At 38.8% G+C, this 15,324-nt stretch overlaps 1 protein-coding gene across 2 annotated transcripts in view; it reads right to left on the minus strand.

Annotated features, from left to right (window-relative positions):
- The window catches only part of rptor (regulatory associated protein of MTOR, complex 1), a 228,575-nt gene that overhangs the window by 96,536 nt on the left and 116,715 nt on the right, over nt 1–15,324 (minus strand). For both annotated transcript variants that reach the window (XM_034687742.1, XM_034687741.1), the window contains exon 8: nt 12,856–12,915. In XM_034687742.1, coding sequence (XP_034543633.1) covers nt 12,856–12,915 — 60 coding nt within the window. The remainder of the gene's footprint in view (nt 1–12,855; nt 12,916–15,324) is intronic.

Consider the following 15,324-nt stretch of genomic DNA (forward strand, 5'->3'; position numbering starts at 1 on the left):
ACCTCTTCAGTGTTTTCCCTCAATCTTTTTTCAGGCACCAGCAATGGGATGTTAAGTTCAAACTCTACATCTTCATAATAAACCATAAATACACAAAAGTAACTTAAATATTTTTCTTTAATTAACTACATTTGCACCGAACGCAGTGCTATGACTAATACAAGCTGCTGTTTTAGCTAAAAGCTGCTTGGTAATGGTGTCTTTAAATTAAGTTCGCAGCAATCTGTGGAAAAGATCAAAACAAAATACAGTTCAGGGAAAATGTGTAGGAGAGTCAAAAAAGATCATATCCTGAAACCCCAGTGTTTAGTTTCTCTGGCCAGTTACATATCCGATTATGTTGAAGTTGAGCAGAGCTGTACTAAATTGCAAACAGACTTTTAATTATATAGCGCTTTTATAGTCTCAAAGTGCCTTTATACTACTCGTCACATTCACCCATTTACACCACATTTACACACTGATGGTAGAGGCTGCTACATAGTGAGCTAATCTCATTCAGACTGTTCTTCCTGAGGAGACTCGGATCCTTTAGTGTCTGCAGCAGGCTTCTGAAGACCTTCTACCAGTCCGTGGTGGCCAGTGCTCTGTCCTTTAGGGTGGCGCCCTGGGGGGGAGGCATCAAGATGGGTGAGGCCAGAAAGCTTAACAAGCTGGTAAAGGAGGCCCCCTCTGGTTGGTCTAGAACTGGACAGTCTGGAGTCAGTGGCTGCAAGGAGGATAATGGACAAACTGCGAGCCATCCTGGACAACCCCTCTCACCCTCTCCATGAGGAGCTGTGGCTGATGGGGAGCCCGTTCAGTCAACGCATCATCCCACCACGGTGCATGACTGAACGCTTCAGGCGCTCCTTTGTGCCCACTGCCATCAGTCGTGTCCACGCTGACTGCTTGTAACACTTGTATATATCTTAAATTTGTTTTCTCTTTATTTATCTATTTTTAATTTTACTTATTTTATTTTATTTTACTTGTTGAAACTTATTCTCGATTGTACTTATGTCTGGGTTGCTGCAACAACCGAATTTCCCCTCGAGGATCAATAAAGTAATATCTTATCTTATTCATACACATTCACACAACAGCGCTGAACAACAGCGAATTGAACAGATTGGGGTTCAGTGGGGTTCAGAGCTGGGATCCAACTGCCAACCTCCAATTGATAGATGACTGACTTAAACCACTGAGCCACAGCCGCCTGCTGTGCTGGTATATAAAATTGTACTGACGTGAGTCGACCTAAACAGAAACCTTAAGCAGACATGCTTCTATCCATAATTTAATTTCCTTTGCTTTTCTGTTACATCCACTTGATTTCAGGTTTGCTTGAGCTCACAACTTAACATCAGATGATCATAAGTCGTATCCCCAAAGTTGCAAAAGCACAAAGCAAACATAAAAACAGGCTTAAATTTCCTCATTAGTGTGGGCAATGGCAGCATGGCATGCCTTATGTGTTACAGTGACCAGCCATGTGCTTTGTTTTCAAGATCACAACAAAATGATCCCCTCATTATGAGAAGGCAAGCTTTATCTTGAGGTAGTGAGATTAATTAATCTATTATAATGGGGCAACCATTGTTGTTTTCCTGTGATAATGTGGAAAGTAAGTTGAGATCTTGAGAAAACAATTGGAATGAACTTATCACAGGATAACCTATTTTTAGGTTATTACAGTATAGTATGATGAGTGCAGAGATGTTTAAATCTCTGCACTGTCTAGCATTAAAAAAAAAAAATCACACATATTCAATGCCTGAAAGTGAGAGCGCCATGGAAACGAGAGCAAGACTGTAATCACTGTAGCAAAACCAAGGAAATTAGCTTTGATACGCCGAGGCAACTGCCTTCTAATGAACACTTTGTAAAACAGAGAGAGAACACCAAACACTGCTGTACCTGCTTCACTCATATTACAGTTAATTTGAGTAAGTGAGTTTGTATCTGAGAAAAGTTAAAGGGCAGACTTTATTTTCAAATTGATACAAAAAAAGTGTGGGCAAAAGTGAAAACAAATTTAAAAAAAAGGCAGGTCTAAACGCTCGTACAACTTTGAGCATTTCTGCTTCTAACATGTAAAAATGTTCAATGTTTGCATATGAAAGAGGCTGCAGAAGATTTGGGAATTGAAGGGTCATCTATTTCATGACCAGCATGATGAAGCTAGTCCAACATACTCAGGATATCTTGACATGATCTGATTTCACTTAACCAGAGCCAGCCTAGTCAGCAGTCACCTGACCCAGGGTTTCATTATCAAGCTATGTTCAAGTACAGGTGTGCTGCACATGACGAGAACACAGACAGGTTAAGTGGCAGCCGAGTACCATATTGGTGAGTATACTTACTCTTACACCTAGTAGTAGTAGCAAGGCTTTAGTGACTCAATCAGTGTCTGTTATGGGAAAATATCAGTTTCAAAAGCCAGATGAATATTTCCTATGAACGAAAATCTGCCTGGAAAGCGAATGGATTTTGATGGTTTCTGAAACCTCTTGCTCTCCCTATTTCCTCTATGCATCAAACTCACAGCAGGATCCTCTAAATGATTATCCCATCGCCATGCTGAAGTGATGCAACATGCCAATAAGATGGTGATATTTGTTGCAAAACAGAAAAAATGCTGAAGTATTTTCCCCCAAGTTTCTCCCATAGTTGAAAACATGTCAGCCACTGTCAATCCCAAACAGTTTGTCTCCTGCGTGGTTTCATTGTCATCAGATAACGCACTGGGCTGCTGTCAAGAATGTCTGCATCAAAGATATATAGGTTAAATGGCATTACATTATCTTACATTAAATCACACTATTCTGCTGTATACATAAATAACTTCAAAATTGTATTGATAAAGACTTTTATAGCATGTAATGAACATCGTGGCCCGACAGCTGGCATGTACAGTCGATGAGCTGCCAAACTAATTACAGATAACTACACACAAAGTGTCTGAACTTTCCTTAACCTTCAGCCACCCATTTCCACCTCTAAGTGACAAATAATAGCAGCTGTGAAGCTCCTGGCAGATACAAACCTACTGTATAACCACAAGGGCCGGCCAGCTCCAGAGTATGTTGAACGCTTGCCAAAGGTGTTCCGCGAGTCAGCACTCAGGATGAACACTCAGCATGTTCATATCCTTGCTCAGTAATATATTTGAGGTAAAATAACAGCATTTCAGTGAACTGATGGGCTGATAGATGAATGACTTGTCGAACAAATGGGAATCATGTCCTCAGAGGTGTTCTGGCTTGTCAGACTGATCAAATGCACTTGGAATTGCTGCTATTCCTTTCGCTTTTGACCAATTGTATTGTATATGCTAACCTTTATTATTTATTTTTAACTTAATACTATCTTGCCATATCTGTCAATAAATTAAAACACATTATTACCCAGCTTTCTTATTAATTACACACCTGTGTTACATATTTGATTCTGACCAAAACCACATAACAACAGGAATTACTTCTCAACAATGAAAGCAGGACAAGGATGCTTGATCACAGACCCATTCTCGAAACAATCCTCAGAACGGGGTTCACTCACATTTCACCTCTGCATGTTGACACTGTGGCAAACAGAGACTGCTTGTATTCTGAATCAGTAAGCATTGTGGAAACAGTGTTAGTTGCCGTCTCAAGCTGGTCTTGAGGGTCAAGAAATAATGACAGCTATTGGGCACAGATGTGAGAGCAGCCTGATGAGCTACTGGACCCCAATCATTTCTGAGAGGAAAAACTGGAGCAACATTCTGTCTGCAATTGAGGACTTATTTATATTTGTATGTATTATTTTTAAGTGTAGCAGAGTAAGATATACAAACAGATATACTGAGGCAGGTCTGCTTGGCAAGGGCGGGGACACACTGCCATGAGAAATGTAAAACCCAATGGAACATTTGAAAGTGTGATTTTGGTCCCCAAGAAACCATTCACAAGTCTCAAGGTGTTACATGTCCAACCTAATGTTTGTGCAGAGGTGAAATCTTGGACAAGAGCTATTTAGATGGAATTAAGTAGGGGACACTCTTAATCCATATTGCAACAACAGGGCCTAAGATAGACCTCAAATAAGAGCTTTTATTAACTGTATTTTATTAAAGTCTGTACCAAGTTTCATAGGTCTTAAGTAATCCTGACCTGCTTCAAAAGGGCTTCTTCATTCATGGTGAAACATGATTTTTTTTAAGGCTCACCATGGCAACACCATTCCACAAAAACTCAAGAGTTTAGATATTTTAACGAAATGGATATGAAGATCTCTTCAAGCAACCGGCATTAAAAAAAAGAGTCTGCTCTCAACCACTCTTTATATTCTATCATGCTTCATCATTTCACTGGCTCCTCTAACTTTGGCTCACAGTGATTGGATATTTACTGGCAGGGAGGAGCTTCCTAATCCCAGCGTTTTGACGCACTCACAAACAGAGCCAATTCGGAGAAAAATATAATGCATGGAAGCTAGTTACAAACAAAACTGAAAAAAAAATAAGCAATTCACAAGCGTACACTGGACCGTGGATGTCGTACTGATCGGTTTATTGTTATACAGAAAATTGTGGGATCCTTAATTCACATGTTGGAGCAGGACATTTATCAATAAAATGTTCACGAGCCAGCAGATAAATATTAAATTAATCATTTATGTGGAGCAGGTGTTCAGTTACTCCACATGATTGTTGCCGTGGATACAGAGAGAGTGGGTGGTTCCTAATGTGGCCCTGGACACATGAGTGTATACTCTTCTGACACAATGTGTACAAATGTGTCCCAGACCACCTGTCTGAGGCCCATTTAGACCAGCAGTTATGGCTGTCTACTTGTGATCTGATCACATAGGGTGAATGTTGAAACTAAGTGTCAACAGTTTCTCAAACGTCTTCTTTCAACTTCAATATGCAAAATAAAATAAAGAAACTCCAGGCAAAGAAGAGCAGAAACTAGTCGCCCCAGTGTTGTACATATAACAAACTGGCATCATAAACATTTAACATCATAAATGAGATACTCATGATAGGCTCTGTGTTACCACTTTGACATTATATGGGAAATATAGGAAAACAGATGACCAATCAGAGCTGAGTATGTAAATAACATTCTGAACTTTCAACACATCTGTAGCCTCAGGCCTGTTGGAGGAAACCTGCTGCTTCAAGTCCGTATGTGAGAAGAGGGAACTAGAGTCTGTTTTCTGTGAACTCATAAATATTTCCCCTGATATATTAAGCTGAAGCACGATCCATATTGTGGGCTAAAACCAACCCCACTAATTAATGTAAGGGGGAAAAAGGTTGAACATTCTTTCGCTGTTATCTAGATCAAAGATCCTGATCTCTAGCATCTTGATTGAATGTTGCTGCCGTGTTGCTGACACTTCTTCTCTGACGTCTCTGTGGAGACAGAGCATCAAGCATTTCCCTACAGAATCGATAACATATCTCTGTGGTATTATTAATGCTGACATGCCATCACAGTGATGTGATTAATTCAATATTACAGTGAGACCCTGCTGAGTCGAGCACAGGCAGGATCCAATCGCTGTGGGGCAGGTCTGCCCTGCCCACCCAGGGGGAAAGACTCACTGTGAAAGACTCAGTGGGAGGCTGTGAAAGGGATCAACCCACGACACTTGTGTCATGAACGCTGTAAGAAACATGTCTGTGAAAGACAGACTACTTGAGAATATCCAGAGAGAGACTGAAAAAGAAAAAATCAAGTGTGAGAAGGTAGAATCCACATGCACTGCGTCGTGACTCCCGTATCTAAAAAGGCTTTTGTGATTGGACACGGCCAGAATGTGTGTTGGATGTATGTGGGAAGCGGAGACAGAAGGGTGCACAGATGGAGGACAGACAGAGTAATGATCAAATAAATAAACAAATCAAAAGCACACAGCAACTAGAGGCTGACATTATGTTGAATACATTTTCCAACAAATGGTTGTAATATTCTGAGGCTGATGAGTGTTTGCTGCGTGCTCTGAAACCGGGTATGACATTTAAAAGTGTGAATACGTGCCCAACGAATGGACAGTGAGTGCAATGAACCCAGTGGCTGCTTGCTCATGCCCACGTGTATCATTTGGACAAAGCAAAATGATGACAAAGGAACCAGGCTGCTCTGAATACTATTTGAGACCAATCACCCTGAACTTATTTTAGAGGCTGAACAATACCCAGCTGCCCTGCATCTCTCTGTTGAAGCTTTCAAAGAAGAGCAACCTGGAGTGATGATGTTGCTAGGACACTGAAAACCCAGCTGAGAGTTAAGTGTCATCACTTTTGAAGTGCTTCTACAATAAGCTTTAGTTGATTCAGTCACCTCAGCACATTTAAATGTAAGAATGATAATTAGTGAGGATAGAATCATGTTTAAAATAAACTTTATAAGATGTGTTTAAGCTTGAGGGCGTTATCAGGTTGCACAATTTAATTCCTGTACATAAAGGTGTAATATAAAATGTATGTACTTAAAAGGTAAAATGTATAAAGATGAGCTCCATTTAGAGGAGTGAGACTTGTGAGACTTCATTTCTAATGAAAAGTAATATTTCAATTTATCACTATGGTTACAGGCAAAGGAGATACAAGTTCAGCTAGGTTGTAAGTTTTGGAATGGGTTTCAATATAGGCTTCAAATGGTCTTTTAAACATCTTAAATTGAGGTGCTTTTATAGGTTTTTTTTAAGATGATTTCTACGATCTTGGCTCTTTTTCTATTCTATATTGTGTGTGGCAAAAGTCTTTAAACTTAAGTTTCCCTAACACATGAGACTTTCAACAGGGAGCCTCAGGCCAGTCGTTAATAGCATCTCTTGTTTAAAACTGAAAGGGAGTAAGAAGATAATGAAAGTGGTTATTTTCAATGCAATGAGCTCTTAAATTATACATCCTTTTTTTTTAAAGTGCCTAAGCTCACAAAAAAACAGCGATCTGAAGACATACTGACCTGAAGCTGTCGTGAGCAAAAAGGAGAGACGTAGAAATAGCGGAAAAAAGAGAGTACCATTAAAAAAAACTAAGTAATCAAATAATGAATTACCACCACACAAACTTGCAGAAAGGTGCCCTATTGTGTTTGTTTGTTACTTCATGCCTGCTATGGGTCTCTCTGCTCCACCCTCCGTCACAGCCTGTCCTGTGCACAGTAAGGCGTGTCTTCAGGTCCCTCTATGTGTTATATCAGCTCTAACCTGGATCAGCTGGAGCACTGACTTATACACGGTTGGCTTGAAGTATGTGAACCCACACATCAATAACTGGCATATCTTGTTGCATCTCTGATGTTACAGCATCTATATTGTTAAATTTAAGATAAGTCCAGCCTCTGACAGGGCAGAGAGACAAAAGTTGTGACGTTTCAATGTTTTCTACATAATCTTTTCAGGTACTTTTACATCTTGCCCCAGACAAGTACCTCATTTTAAAACAAAATGTAACTTACACTAAATCAAATAAAAATGAAACTAAAACTAGTCTTTAAAACAGGACCAATCTGAAAAACAGCATTAAAAACAAGCAAACAAAAAAACGTAAATTAAAATCTGAATAAATATTTAAAAAAAAACTTTTACAACCTTGATGCTGTGGCCTTGTTCTTGACACATTTTTTCCATACAATTCTGTTTGGGCTGATGTTCACAACTTTGCTGTTGCATTTATTGTACTAGTACAAAAAGAGAGTGCTTGTGTATTCTCTCCTTATAATAGGGATTTGTGCTGATAATGACATTTAAGATTTAGTTTACATTTTTAATGACAATTAAGTGACAGTGCAAGTCAGATGATGTTATGTAGTATTGTAAATGCAGAAATTAGTAAAGTAATGTATTACTCTGCTGAAAAGTAACTAGTAATGCATAAGTAGTAACTACCCCAAGACTGGAGCAGACCTATGGACTGCGGACAGGAAGCTACACAGCAAAGCACAATGACCAAATCAGTAAGAAAATGAGAAAATACAGACAGAGAGCACACTGAAGATAAACACCATCACACAGTTCTTCTTGATCATTATAACCATTTTAGGAAAATCATAATTTTAATGCCTCTTGTTACTATTCATAGTGTGTCAAATGTTGGTCTGAGTTCAGAGACTGAACAAGCACTATGTGCAGGTTAAATCAAATTATTCATTTTGGATGCCCAGAAGTATTGATATTAGTGCAAACTGTCAATACAGTAGTATATAATCACTGTGATAGTAGCTGTCTCGTTCAGTCACAAACTTGTTCTTTTGATGACTTATACCTTATAAAGTGTTTGACTTTTGCGCTAAACTTTAGCTTGAGTGCTTGCCAGCTTCAAAGAACAGAAAGTGACATGGCAAAAGGGTTTAGTTGCATACTTCTTTTATGAGCTCTGGGACCATCTATTATTTAAGTCTGAGGGACAACAGCTGAGTCAAACTTTTTGCCCTCTGGACAGCATGTCGGACATGCAATGAGCACAACCGCAACTTAAGCATCAGAGATCCCACCAAGCCATGCTAAATAAAAAAAAATGGCTGTTCAGGTGTGCTAAAACAACAAGAAAAAATAGACCGGTTTATCCCAACCACTTTTTAACTCTGACATGAGGAGATCATTTATTTCAAATTCTATTTTTTTTAACATATTCAAATTGGACCATTTTTCTTCAAGGATATATTTATCTACCTTTATGAAATTGCACCTTTCATACTTCCATGCTTGTTGGTCAATTCAAGGTCACATATCTCATCTCATGAATTTGATTTTTATTAGTTTTTCAATATGGTTTGGAATCAACACCATCCCAAATCCAATTTCAGGGGAGCAAACAGACAAATGCAGGAAAGATCAGCACTTTGATGCTGCCGTGCCCTGAGAATCCTTCCATATATATATATATACAGCATATTTCAAGAATGTTTATATTTACTTTGGCTATATACTGTTTTAAGACATAATCAAACCTACTTTAAGTAATAATTGTGTTTAGTGTTCTTTAGCATGGGTTAGTTTCATTAAAACCACCAATATCACCAACAGCAGCTTTGAATCAATATCAAGCATTGTTTTTATTTGACAGACAACTTTAAATTGAGGGTATGATCCACATGGAGCTGTATATGTGGGATAAAAAACATATATGTGAAAAAATATAATTAAAAGATGAATTCATTATGATCAATATTACCAAGATACTTTATATTAAGTTTTTCAATTTCTGTTTATTGGTTCAGAGGTTTTTAAATGTGTAACTTTGTTTTGTTTTGTTGTGTTGTTTGTTACCATTTGTTTGTTTTTTCTGTGTATTCTTCATTTATGTACAATGATATTTATAGCCTTGGTTTGAAGACCTATACAAAGCCAGTTAATCAGCTTGACCCGAAGAGGATTGGTGAAGATAACCAAGAGAGAAAAATGGAAGATGAGCAGAAAGAAACAAATATTAAAGTTGTTAAAATTAAAAACATTTTTTAATACAAAAATAAAAATAAGAAATCAAAAGGAACAAATAAAAAACATTCTGCTTAAATAAACTTTTAAATAAACAGCATCATAAATAAACAAATGTGAAACTAAATGAAAGTGCTTATAATTACCATTTCCGTTTTCTTTTTATATTATTTTTTACTTCTCTTTATTTATACTTGTGCTTTTGTCCTAATTCATAATAAGTCTTTACTTTAATATTCAATTTTATTCCCTTTTATAAGTTTCACATTTGACTGAAAATAGGACTCTGCTTTTTATGCCTTTTATCTGTCTGTTCTTTCACATACAGAATTAGTCTGTTCTTTTATTTCAGTGCCCTTTGTGACTCTATAGAGTGATTCAGAAACCTTTGTCATACCCCCCCGTCTTTGATGTTGCCGTTCAGCGTTTTACTCATGTCTAACAGAAAGAAGGAGATCATTGAGAATCCTATCCTCAATGCTATCTCTGACGTAAACCAGTGAGTGTCTGTGGGTGCTGAAACTCTCCTCCCAGCAAGTGGGTCATAAACAACCTTTTTTCTTACTCTCCGCAGAAGCCGGCTCTTTATTCTGGTGGGACAAGTGATGAAAGATGAGGAGGACACAGGAGCCTGAGCATGACTGGAAAGCCTCACTGTTGTCAAACCCACTGACTGATGTAGGGGGGGTTGAAAAGGCAGAATGTAAAATAAAAGTGAAAGACAAATGAAAAAGAGGGGCTTATTTCTTCAAAGATGTTCGGCATCACTTGGGCACATTCCCATCCTGCCTTGGGAGTCAGTGGGCAGCAGCTATGTATATGTGCAGTGCTGGCAATTTCCTGCATAATACTCATATAGAGAAGTGGTGCTTAGCAGAGAAGGAGAAGGAATGGTCAAAACTGGCTGGAAGAATAAAACAAATATCACTGCGGGCAAGTTAAGAAGGTAAGCTGTCAAATATAATTCACTAAAAGAACGATGAATAAGAACCAACATGATGAAGTGGGGAGAAAAACATGTTGAAATGAATGATAATTCATATTTATCTGGTAGAAACACAAGAAATACGTTGATTCTCACCATCTAGGCTCTCTGCTCAATGATTGCACAAGTTAAAGTCATTCAAAGAGGAGGAAATAAGGAGAATAACACTTCTTTTATCAGACGTATTTGTTAAATTCAATACACTAAAAAACTCAAGTGGAAGTGGTGAGTCATATTATCCCTTTTTGGGTTGCAGAGACTATTGATACTTGAAAACTTTCTCAAAACTTTGTGTTGAAATGATAAAATCTTTGTCAATATTACACTGGATAGAAAAATCAGAACCAACCCAAGGCTGCAGAGGCAAGCTGGAGCCACAATGGGTGAAAAGAAGGAGCAACTGAGAACAAAGCAATTAATTTTAAAAAGAAAAGTATTTTCCTCTGCTCTGCTCTTAGGTAAAACATTACAGATTTGTAACTCTTTATAAATCTGAGACACAGACAAATTAAGGGACAACAATGTTATATCTTCTCTATGTATTTTTATTTACGTATTTATTTTAGTCCCAAACTGCAAACTACGAGCTGGAAGACACATTACTACAGAAACATACTGGAAGAATCCATGTACTGGCAGAAGGCAGAATCCCTGCAAAGAAAACACCTTGCTTGTTTGTCATTCACAATGACTTCTCTACATTGATGGTAAGCCATTTTGCATGCACTATTATCATCATTTCAGGGTGTTCCAAAACAATCTGTGCGTGGCTTGTATTTTGTGAAAGTTGAAAGAAAGAAATGACCAAAATGTTCCAAAGCAGAAAAAAAGAAGAGAGACATTTCTAAAAACTGATCTCATGAGGTATCCAAAAAACCCTCAACCCAAACTGTGGCTAGAAATTCTGGGTTCACTCCCCTGTAGTTTGTTATATTTGTCTGCCAAAAATGTATTCACATAAAATTCACAACCCTCTGAAAGTGTTTTCAAGTTTGAATCATTTTAATTAAAGATGGGGTTCAATTAAAGATGAGCTTCTGGATATTTTTGATATTTCATATCAGAGCAGATAGTGTTTGGTGATCTCAACAGTAGCTTAACATAAGACCAAAAAGAAATGGAAAGAATCCTGAACTTGATCTAGTAAATAGAGATAGTTGTATATAGGATGTGTCTGGTTAATACAGTACATAACCCCTGACCTGAAGAATGCATCACCAGCACAGACATATGGACATTAACCTGCAAGGATCACCAAAGGCTCAAAGGTGGTATCGACACTCTGTGAACCAATAAGATCCTGTTTATCCCCAGACTCTGTGATCTCATGTTTATATTTGTTGAATGAAATGTGCTGAGTTTTGACTGTTCCCCTTTAGACTGTCTGGTCAGTCAAAATTTAACTTTCAATTTAAAAGAAGAGGAAACAAGTTGCTTTTGAACATTCCTACCGACTGATTTATGACAGACGTAGACACAGAAAATGGAAACATTTGAAATAAAGGCCTGTCTCAAAAAAGAGCCTGCCCCTGTAGTGCAGTACATAAAGGACACTCTTTCAGGATTCACAGCACTATCAAACCCACTTTTGTTCCCCTGACAGAGATGAGATGAATTTAAGCATTCTCTCAAAGGTAGAGCAAGTGAAGCGTTTCGTTTGGACAGGAATGTAACTGTGTTATCACAGGACACACAAAAAGACCTACACATACACAGACGCAAAGGTAAGAGCAGGTCAGCGAGTATTCTCTCTACAAAAAGCCTTGGCCAACAATGAATTAAAGTTTAGAGAACAACACAGCTGTGTACATGTGCGTGTTTGTTCCTGTGTGTATGTGCTCACAAACTGAAATCATCAAGCTCACAGAGCTGCTGAGATAATTCTCCTTTTGCAAATATTATTAGTTGACTGCTGAGGCACTTCAGCACCTCAAGGTACTTTCCTACAAGATATCTTTTTTCTGCTGAGATGTGACAGTCTTTTTTAAGTTACTTACTACTTCTTAGTTTATGGGTGTCATTTAACTCTCCCCCGCAATGCCACCCCTGATGGTTCTGTGAAACTATTAAAACTTTGGAGATGACAGCCGTATTGAGAGCTGAGATTGTGTGCCTAAGAGCAAGAGATGTACCCTGCTTGGTTGCTTGGCACCTGGAGGTTTATTGAAGAAATGTGAAACCTTAAATCTGCCAAACTAGTTCTGCTTTGGCTTTGAGGGGGAAGCAAAAGCTGAGAATTATACCTGCAGGATGGGAAACAACAGAGAGAGGGCTGGCAATGAGGAGGGGCGAGTAGAAGAGACCGACAGAAAGAGAGACGCAGAGAGGGACAGACAGGAGGAAAACAGGATAATGATTTCTCAAGCCTGCACCCACCTGAGAGAAAGAGATAGTGAGAGGGAAAGAGTTGTGACAGAGATTTTTCAGCATGCTGGTGGAGTGCCACTTACTTCTCAATGAGGTCTAACGTCACCCCTGGCACCAGCTTGGCACTCTTCTGCATACAAAACCTGAAAAAAACAGACAGAAAGACAGCTGATAAGAGCTGGGAAGCAAAAAGGGGGGTGTTCACAGGCTAGACAAAGCAATAAAAACGTTTGGCCTCTACAGCGAGGTTTTATGACCTGCAAGAGACAATCAACAGATAAAGCACTCAAATGAAAAATGAGAGCTTTAAATGTTACAACCTCTGAGCACTTTGATAAGTGTATTTTGGCTGAGTTATTGTGGGAGGGTAGAGAGTCAGGCGGGAGTAAACACGGCCTTACAGTTTTTCATAAACGCCTGACATGGAGGTTATTGTTTACAGTGTGCAGAGCTCTGACAGCTCGGCCAGCTGTAACTCACAGCTGGTTTGTGCTCAGAGCCTTGAAAGACTAACAGCTTGGAGCTCGAGTTCACTGCAAGTCATCACACAGTAGCATTATGTGTGTGTTTGTGTGCACATACTCAAACATCAGACACAAGTCAACTGCAAGCAGCACAGGGGGGTAAAATCGTATGATAGCACACTGTTAAAATGATTATGTCACAAAATATGACTAAAAAAAGCTGAGCCGGTGCTGTCTGTCAGCTCAGCAGATTTAACTGATCCATTGTACTGATCTATCCTAACTCTCTTATGCTATCATTAGACACATGATGTATCTGTTGATGAGTGCCTCCTTAAAAGCTCCTGTGAGGATCTCTTAGTTTGTGTCATTTTTGGCACCTACTGTGAACAAGAAGTATCTCTTATTTCTTTGCAGATGTTTTTCCTGCACGTGAGTAAGTGTCCTGTTTTTCCTTTTCCTCTTCCTCTTCCTCTTACTCTTAACAGAAACATGTATCACTCACCAAGAATCTTTGCCATGAAGAATGTGGAAAAGAATATAGGAACTTTATAGAAATAATCAGTCTGGTTGCTGTTGGTCTTTTTTGCTTTTGAAGATCATAAAGAAACATCAATTTAGTCTGTTTCTGAACCGGCTAAAAGACCTGACAGGTGCGTTCAGATGTATAAAACTTTCAGATGAAGGTTACCTAAGAACAGGAACATTCTTAATTATGTTTTCTACACTAACAACTGAATCCATTATCACGCCTGGGAGCAAACAACGCACCGAAAGTACAGAAATCACACATAGATTGTGAATTTTCATCTTACAACTGATCCAGCCTCACTGCGACGTTAGCTATGGTATTCTCATTCAGAGGTTTTTCCAAATGCTGGAGAATAATGAGATCCCACATGACACCAGGGTGACTTATTGTCTCTTTAAAGAACAGCATGGACCCCGAGTGAGCCAGGCTCTCGAGAAACAGAGGAGGAAAAACTGGAACCAGGACAGCTTGTTCGAAAGTCTTAATGATCAACAACTTTCTCAATGAAAACCACAATCTGCATTGGTTACTGTGAAGAGTTTCACACATTTATTTGAGTATGGAAGTAACCGGTTTCAATTTTTACCATGTTTTAGGTCATCAAGACTCTGCTACATTGTGGGTTCCGATTCTCACTCTTTTTTTGGGATAAATGCACAATGAGAAAACAAAATTACAATTTTGGTGCATCTGCTTAATGTGCTGTGCTTAAAGAGACATAACACTACAATCCATTCATTTACAAGGGCAAAGGGACAAGCAACACATCTTTTTGTATTGGAACTGGCAATTTGGGGGTATTGTGGGGACACCAAGAATGACAAGGGAGTTGTTCAAGACAACCAATCACCCGTTTGCAAAATCTGCTAGAAAAGAGTTGCAGCTTATGAGCCAAACTCATCAAATTTGATGCAGCATTACACACCTAAGGGTGGTCATACCATACATCAAGGTGACACATAATAACTGTGTGATATGTGATGTTTTGTAGCATGTTACTTGATGAATTACTGAGTTGGTACAGAACTGAATATAAGGATGCTACTTCCAACCAGTTGTGTAGAAGTGAAAATGTATCAAAAATAGATTGTTGAAAAATGGGATGGAAGAAAGTTGATGACAGTTTTTGACCCACATAAGTACAATTTTTACACTGGGGTATCAATAAAGGTAGTCTTGGTCTACTTGGGGGGGTAAGTGGGGCATTCCCACTTACCACATTCACATTCACAATCGATCTTAAAAGACGGCTCAAGACACATCAGGTCTGTAATCACTCAATTGTATCCAGTGCTGTCTGCGTCTCCCTGTGTGTGTGTGTGTGTGTGTGTGTGTGTGTGTGTGTGTGTGTGTGTGTGTGTGTGTGTGTGCGAGTGTGTGTGTGTGTGTGTGTGTGTGTGTGTGTGTGTGTGTGCGAGTGTGCGTGTGTATTCACATATTTTAGGGGTTTAATGTATGCATTTTTACTTGTGTGTTATACTGATATGGTGGTCCATGTCCGTGGTTCCTTTGGCCGAACTCAGGATATATCTCTCGATTATGCTGAGCGGCACTTT

The sequence above is a fragment of the Notolabrus celidotus genome, chromosome 7 (assembly GCF_009762535.1).
Source record: "Notolabrus celidotus isolate fNotCel1 chromosome 7, fNotCel1.pri, whole genome shotgun sequence".
NCBI lineage: Eukaryota > Metazoa > Chordata > Actinopteri > Labriformes > Labridae > Notolabrus > Notolabrus celidotus.